The following is a 7,718-nucleotide window of genomic DNA, read 5'->3' as shown; positions in this document are numbered from 1 at the left end:
TGCCATTCAATTCTCTTCTCAAATCGGTTTCTTTTAGGTCTACATCGTCTAAATTTCCGGTCTTGGTTGTAGCCCAGCAATGAGGAGTGGCCGCAGTTCGTCTTAAGGAACAGTGGAGTATTCCGGTTGCCATGTTAACGATCGTTTTTCATGCTATTAGAGCTGATACAGCTTTAAAAATAGTTTCCTACCGTGATGAAACACCACAAAGGAGGGCAAGTCAGTACTCAATCGATTTTAATTGACTCCAAAGTATTATGAAATTTTACGATTCTTAGACAACATCGAACCGTAGATGGAAACATGCTATTCGAGGCTATATTACTTCAGAGGTACTCCCGAACACAATATTTCATCACAGAAATACGCATAATTGTGCGCATGTAGGAGCGTCCGAGCTAGAATTATTCGCAATTTATCATCCAGACATGATCAAATACTATATTCTACCATTCTCCATTATGTTTTGTGTAAAAAAGATCAATATATTTTGGTCGTAGTGAGCATACTCCTAAGCTATAGACGCAATCTTAAGAGTAAAAGCTGTTGCTTACTTAGACCTTGATATATTAGATTTGTAAATAATGCATAGGATAAAGACTAATGCAGCTTGAGAAGTGAATATTTTGGGTTATGCGAATATCCTAGTCAAGCAAGAAACGTATCAAGTAGTTTTGACTCCAGCTTATAGAGGCAAAGACGCAAGGCTTGACTTATCTTTGAGGCTACTTGAACGTTCGTTCGGTGACTCAAATAGCGGATACGACTAATTAAAAGTCGTACCTATGTAGATCAACTTCAGATATCCCGCAGTTTGATACGTCAACTTGAGTTGCCTTTGCGTCAATTCGGACAAGCTCCCTAGCCTGGCCTCCTGTAAGAGACTGCATGGCGTTCAGGGAGAGGACAAAACCCGAGTCGGTGCTGTCAATTGCAAAGAAGAATTTATGCTTTTCACCATACTCGAGTTTCCAGCAGGAAAAGCATCGGGCAAGACCGAAGCTATGAATCGCGTCGATTCCAATAAATTCCACTGCATCTTTTTGAAGTTTCCAATCCAAATTAGGCTCGAATCCGACACCCTTTCTCCAACAAGCGACTTCACTCAATGAACGAGAAGGATTGTCGTAAAGCGTATTAAATGTTACTATTATGCATGAGTGTGGGATAGACCACATATTGGGGGAGTGTTTGTACAGTACTCACCAGAAACAATTTCAGCAGACGCTATGCTAATAATAGCAGCAGCCTGGCAAACGCTCAACGATAGCATCGTTCAAAGCTTACCACGGAGTTATAAAAAGAAATCTGATAATTTTGTCACTCTAAATATCAATGACTATTTAGAAATCTGCGAGTTTCGAACCGTTAAGCAGAATGGCTGACGGCTCGGGATTTATCTAGTACAATATTGGCCTCGTCGACAGCAAATAGACAGTGCTGCGGCATCTCACACACGTAAGAGGTAATTTCTTGTCATCATTCAATGCACCGCCTTCATATCCTTCCTAAACGTCCTACTTTCTGTCCAAGGTCTCCCTCTTTCCTCGGATGTTTCTCTTTTCCCTCGGACGTTTCCCTCTTTCCTCGGAAGTTACCCTCTTACGGTAGCAGTTGTTGTGGTAATTCTGCATAACGTGCTGGGGAAGCCTTTAGGCAACCATTTACAAAATAATAACATATCATGATCGCGTAGATAATGGAATGGTTGCATTGGAAGTAAAAAAGAGGTGTGACGTAACACTCCGAAAATACACATTGCTATTATCAGCTTCCTTTCTCATTTTTCGATTCATGGAATGTAAATGCTCACTACGCATCTAATCCATAGAGATTTGATAGCCATAAATATTGATAATAATGTAACTCCCGGGACGTTTTCAAGACATATCCACATGTGCGAGGCGCGTCCACTTCATCTGAATAACGTCTTTGGTAAGTAAAGCAATAAAACACTTGCTCCAAATAGCTCCAATTAACCTATCAACTAATAAATGGCGCTTTCTATTTATATCCTTCAAACAAGCTTCTTGTCCTAAAGTCATGGGCTTATCAGATCAGCCATGGGGCTGCGCCCAAAAGGCTGATGTGGCCGGCATGTCACCCTTCATGCGAAGACATGTCATATTTCTTTCTTGTTTAATTTCTCGATAAGGAGCTTTTATAGTCCATTATTAACCCATATTAGTTATGAGACTTCCTTTATAGTGCTATTCCATTCTCAAACTCTGCGAGCACCTCGGAAATCGTAGATAATACAGCGGAATCACACGCTTCAAGATGTCTATAAAATAATGGCATTACCTTTAAGAAAAAAGATGTTACTTTTGTGTCATCACGCCGTATCTGGCGGGTAAAGGTTGTCGTCATGCCATACGTATGACCCTGATTCCGCCGAGCAAGGGTTCTCCCTACATATAGACTATTTTCCCCACAGCTGCTAAAAACATTTGGCTTATAGATAAGTACTTTAAAAAAAAAACTCAAAAGAATCCCCGAGAGTATCCTCCTACAAAAGGCAGTTTGTGTCAGCCCCTCTTTTAGAGCCGACTTCAGTAGCATTTCGTGTTGTAATTCTTTTAATGGAAAAGTAACCTTGAAGTTCTGAATGTCCATTTGGGAACATCGCACGCATGACTCACTATCCCCCGTTTTTAGACGATGAAGTAATAAACAGCTTGATAAATCCCATGAAGTGTATGACAGGGCACAAGTAGGGGTTGTAAGGATTCAAGCAGGGAAAAGACCGGGGAGGCGGCGGGACACCATATTGGGCTAATTTAATTGATGATAAAATTATGCCACATTCTGATATATGTAGTATATTTACTTATTTATTTTCATGGTCTGACTAAGGATACACCCAGCCACTTCTTTAAGAGAGCCTGCACTGGCACGATGTCACTTTATGCCAAATTATGAGAGTGCACAGGCCACGATCCAAAGGCCACATGTACATCAATTTATACGAGCACTTGTGCCTATGTAACATACAAGATATTGGATTAAATACTTTCTTTCTCCGAATAAAAGTGGCCCAATTGGTCAATTAGTCAACATGCTGTCTATTGGCCCAGTTTCCGTATCTTCCTGCATCTGGAATCAGCTATCTTATTTTATAGCCATCTTTAGCCTGTAGCAAAACTCTCGTCTGACACGACTCTCTTCACAGCCTTGTATAGCATCACGGAAGATGGTCTGAGAGATCGATAAGAGTTTATTGTACCGCCACTATAGCAGCAATATGTAATCTCCATAAAAAGGCTATAGGCTTTGCTATTCGTCGCAATAGCACTTGTGATACCGACGAGCAAACGTGCCTTCACAACTTACTGTGCAGGGATAAGGAATAATTCAACAATATCTACTATCCCGATAGCTCAGATTGCACTGCACTCATCACCAATCCTGCCATATGCGCAGATAGCAACTAGAATCTATGCATGGAATGGTAAAGATGAGGCGTGGGGAGGATGGTTCTGCTCCGCGTCGAATCAATAACGGCTTCAATAATTCAGCTAGGCATATGTTGGCTGCGCATGGCCGGGAGTCGAGCGCAGGCGAGGGGCCCATTACTCAGTTATTATAACTACTGTGATACTTGGTATTTGCTTCGCTTTATTCGACACATCATGAATGTAGCAATTGTCAATCACTACCTTACATATTCATAACTCGGATCTTTATATCTAAGACTTCCAGTTTCTATTTTGACAAATAGACCTATTGACACAAATCAGTCAATTCATCTGTCTGATATTAAGTTTTATTGAAAAATGTTGACGTTTCTTATACCTTCATTTTACACTCCCATTTTCGGTCTTATATCTGTATAGATATAGGTGTCGACCCTAATAGACCTCCCCATATCACTCTCTCCCTACATTTCTTTCTTAACCTACTTTCAGTTAATATGTATATATGCACGCAGTCAAATTTCTCCCTCAAGCCAATAGCTGGGTTCTCCAACAAGGGGTTCCAAATTGGGACACTCATCTGTTACCCAAGAAGCGGTCACGGGTTCCTCTTCTATTTCCCAGCTCAATTTGCCAGAGACGTCGTGAACTTTGTAGAGTTGTAAAGCCTTAACGCTAATACTTCCTTATCTGTCAATAATTTTGTTTATTTCGACTTGAAATAGTAAATAGAGAAAATATCCCTCCATTAAATCCCATTTTGAACATGGAAAAGCTTTTCATCCTTGGGTAACTATACATTCAAAAATATATCATGATTCGTCAGAACCCGTTTCATAAGCAATTTGGGGTTCCAATTTCTGCATTTTCCGTGTTACCGTACGCAGTTTACAGCACAAATTTAATCTTCTGGCATAATAAAGGCTCGCTCCGCCTCAGATATGGTCCCACTCCACAAGATAAACGCGGAATATCTTGGTTTTTTTGTCAATAGCAATATCCCCAAGAACCGATAATACGGTGGACAAAATTCATCATGATCTTTATTTTTATTATCTGGACTTAAAACTCCACATACATTTTCCAAACACCTATGGCACCATCGAGCCCCGCAATGGGGTAGAGAGTAAAATTCAGTATTGCTTTGATATTCTGACTGCGGAGTATTTTTGCGAGATCACAGTACATCTACATTCTAAGACATTAGGTTGCATATGCCAGAAGGTAACAGCTGCTTATCCCGCGAGACGTTATATCAAGCGGAGTAGATCTTCCGGCGATTTCCTCTAGTTTACGTTAAATATTAAGTTAAACAGCCCCTGCAATATTTTTTTTCGCCACCTGAATACGGCTTATTGTGTATTATATGAAGTACTGTAGCCCCATTTGACGCTATAGTACCGAATTATGCTCCTTAAAGTAAATACTCCGGCGAATTTAGCTACTTCATCTAATCATCTTTCGCGGAGAAATTATTTCAGCGAGTCATCACATATAGGAATCGAGCCACTGCAAATTTCCTTGAAAACTACCCTAGCAATCGTAGCAACCCTGTCACTGCACACCTGTGGCTCAAAAGAGGCAAATAGAGCTACCCTTGGCATGTCGATCTGCTGTGCAAACTAATAGTGGTATCGTGTTAGTAATACTATTCGCGAAAACGCACGAATAGCAACCCTGCTCATAGACCCATGCTAAGGATATACGAGTTGCCTTGCCTATAATCAGTAGTTATAGGCCCATGTTAAAGTGCCCTTTTTCGATATAATCCACCTTTTAATACGAGATTTTGATGCACAGCAACAACTTTCGGCCATGTTGCGGTGTGTAGTAACGATGGCGACAATATAAATAAGTGCTGTCCCGTCGTATTACAATGTCTACTCTAAAGCAGTCCCATCGTCCTCGAAAAAATGAAGCTGCTTACACTTTCAACCGCAGCGGCCGTTGGTCTGTCCTCAATCGTCCAGGGAGGCTCGGTGGTGCACGAAAGGAGAGACCAAGTCCCTGCCGAATGGACAAAAATCAGTCGTGCAGTTCCTGATGCAGCGATTGAGCTCCGTATCGGCCTTAAGCAGAGCAATCTTGAGCACGCCGAAGATCTCGCTAATCAGATTTCTCATCCCATGTCTGAGAAATATGGCAAATTCCTTACTGCACAACAGGTCATAGACCTATTCGCCGCGCCACAAGAGGTCATATCTGAGACTGTACAATGGCTACGTCAAGGTGGCATCAATAGCAAGCACATTAAGCCAACTGCAGGTCGAAACTGGCTCAAATTTAACACGACAGTAGCCGTTGCCGAGAAGCTATTAGACACAACTTACTACACTTACAGGAATGAGGAACAAGGGGTCGAAGTGGTTGCCTGCGAATCATATAGCGTTCCGGAGGATATCCAGCCCAATATTGACTTGATTATGCCGACGATTCAATTTGAGACTAGAGGCCGCCCAGCAAGCAGCCGTGGAATTAACCGTCGAGATACCTTTAAACCCAAGTTTCGAAAGCTTGAGTCTATCCCGCATCCCAGCTCTCTCGCCAACTGTAGCCAAATAACTACTCCTGCTTGTTTACGAGCGCTGTAAGATCTATCTATTTTGCTCACGCTAAGGTTTTTTTTTTTTTTTTTCTAACAAATTATAGATATGGCTTACCAGACGCCGGCGAGGCTGTTGAAGGCAATAGCTATGGGATTGTGGAATTTGCTCCCCAGAGCTTTAATCAAGATGACTTAAATGCCTTCTACGCCAAATATGCCTCCAATGTTCCCAATAATACCGGCCCCATCATTGATGGCATCGATGGTGGCTACTTTTCAAATGATTCTTCAGCAGATACTCGTGGAGAGTCAAACCTCGACCTTTGCTACGCAATTGGCCTTGTTCACCCCCAGCCAGTTACGCTCTACCAAGTTGGTGATAATGATCCTGCCAACCCAGCGACCAACAACAACTTCCTCGACGCTATCGATGGCTCCTATTGCACATATCAAGGTGGTGACGATCCTGACTGGGATGGAATTTACCCTCATGACGGCGAGGTATCTGGTGAATACCTCGGCCAGCCTGATTGCGGAACCTATAATGCCACCAAAGTCTTTTCCGTCTCTTATGGAAGCAATGAGGGCGACCGTCCAATCTCCTACAGAACTCGCGAATGCAATGAGTATATGAAGCTTGCGCTGATGGGAGTGACTGTCTTATTTTCGTCTGGAGATGACGGCGTGGCAGGCATCCGCAGCACATGTCTTCTGCCAAACGGCGCATTGACACCTCCAGCTGCTGATTATGGCCGTTTCAACCCTAGTATGTATACATAGGCTGCCTTGGTGTTTCTAAATCGCTAACCATACTGCAGTGTGGCCCGGAACTTGTCCTTGGATTACCTCAGTTGGCGGCAGTGCATTACCCGAGAATGGCACCGTCAACGACAAGCAGGTCGCGGCGACTGACTTTGGATCTGGCGGTGGTTTCAGCAACATATTCGCGCTACCCTCCTACCAAACAAAGGCTGTCGCGGAATACTATGCCAACCACGACCCCGGATACAACTCTTCCGTTTACAACAACACGCAACAAGTGCGAGGATTTCCTGACCTTGCCGTCACATCTCATAGCTTCATCACCGGACTCGCAGGCGACTTGGTGGCCTTTAGTGGTACTTCAGCTGCAAGCCCATCATTCGGTGCCATGATCACGTTCATTAACGGCGAGCGAATTAAGAATGGCAAGGGATCAGTTGGCTTCCTTAATCCTGTGCTGTACAGCCATCCAGAAGTCTTCGACGATATCACGGAGGGAGTAAATCCTGGATGTGGTACCGATGGATTTCCTGCCGTCGAAGGTTGGGATCCGATTACAGGCCTCGGCACTCCAAATTTTGCAAAGCTGAGGGACCTTTTGCTCAGCTTACCATAGATTTAATTCTGACTATTACCATTGAAAAGAATATACGGTTACTTAGAAGGGAGGGATAACGGGGTGATAAATGAGTCATAAGCGCAAATCTATTAGATAGAGATACTAAATATGCCAAGCGTATTCGCAAGAATAGTCACCATCTTCTATAAAAGCTTTTCAGTTGGGTAGATGGGATATCTATAGCGCTATTCTTCCACATGTGAGAGATTTGGCCAAGCGCTCGCTCTTGAGAACTGGAATCTTACAAGGCATTTTCTAAGGTTTCACAGCATCTCGTATCCAAATTGTTAAACCCCCAGCTACCCGGCAATTTCCCAAATCAAGACGAGTGGATATCAGTTATTTTAGGATTGGAAAGTTCATAGATTTTAATATT

The 7,718-nt window shown here is 42.8% G+C and overlaps 1 protein-coding gene across 1 annotated transcript; it reads left to right on the top strand.

Annotated features, from left to right (window-relative positions):
• Nucleotides 1-5,329: 5,329 nt before the first annotated feature.
• TrAFT101_006317 (uncharacterized protein) lies at nucleotides 5,330-7,339 on the top strand (the record flags this gene model as incomplete). The annotated part of the gene is made up of 3 exons (XM_024906743.1): nucleotides 5,330-6,003; nucleotides 6,066-6,727; nucleotides 6,780-7,339. The coding sequence occupies 3 exons, from the start codon at nucleotides 5,330-5,332 to the stop codon at nucleotides 7,337-7,339; spliced, it is 1,896 nt and encodes a 631-aa protein (XP_024760847.1).
• Between the last annotated feature and the right edge of the window lie 379 nt (nucleotides 7,340-7,718).

The sequence above is a fragment of the Trichoderma asperellum genome, chromosome 3, assembly GCF_020647865.1.
Source record: "Trichoderma asperellum chromosome 3, complete sequence".
NCBI classification, from domain to species: Eukaryota; Fungi; Ascomycota; class Sordariomycetes; order Hypocreales; family Hypocreaceae; genus Trichoderma; species Trichoderma asperellum.
Note: the sequence above shows the minus strand (reverse complement) of the source record. Positions and strands in the feature narration are given on the sequence as shown.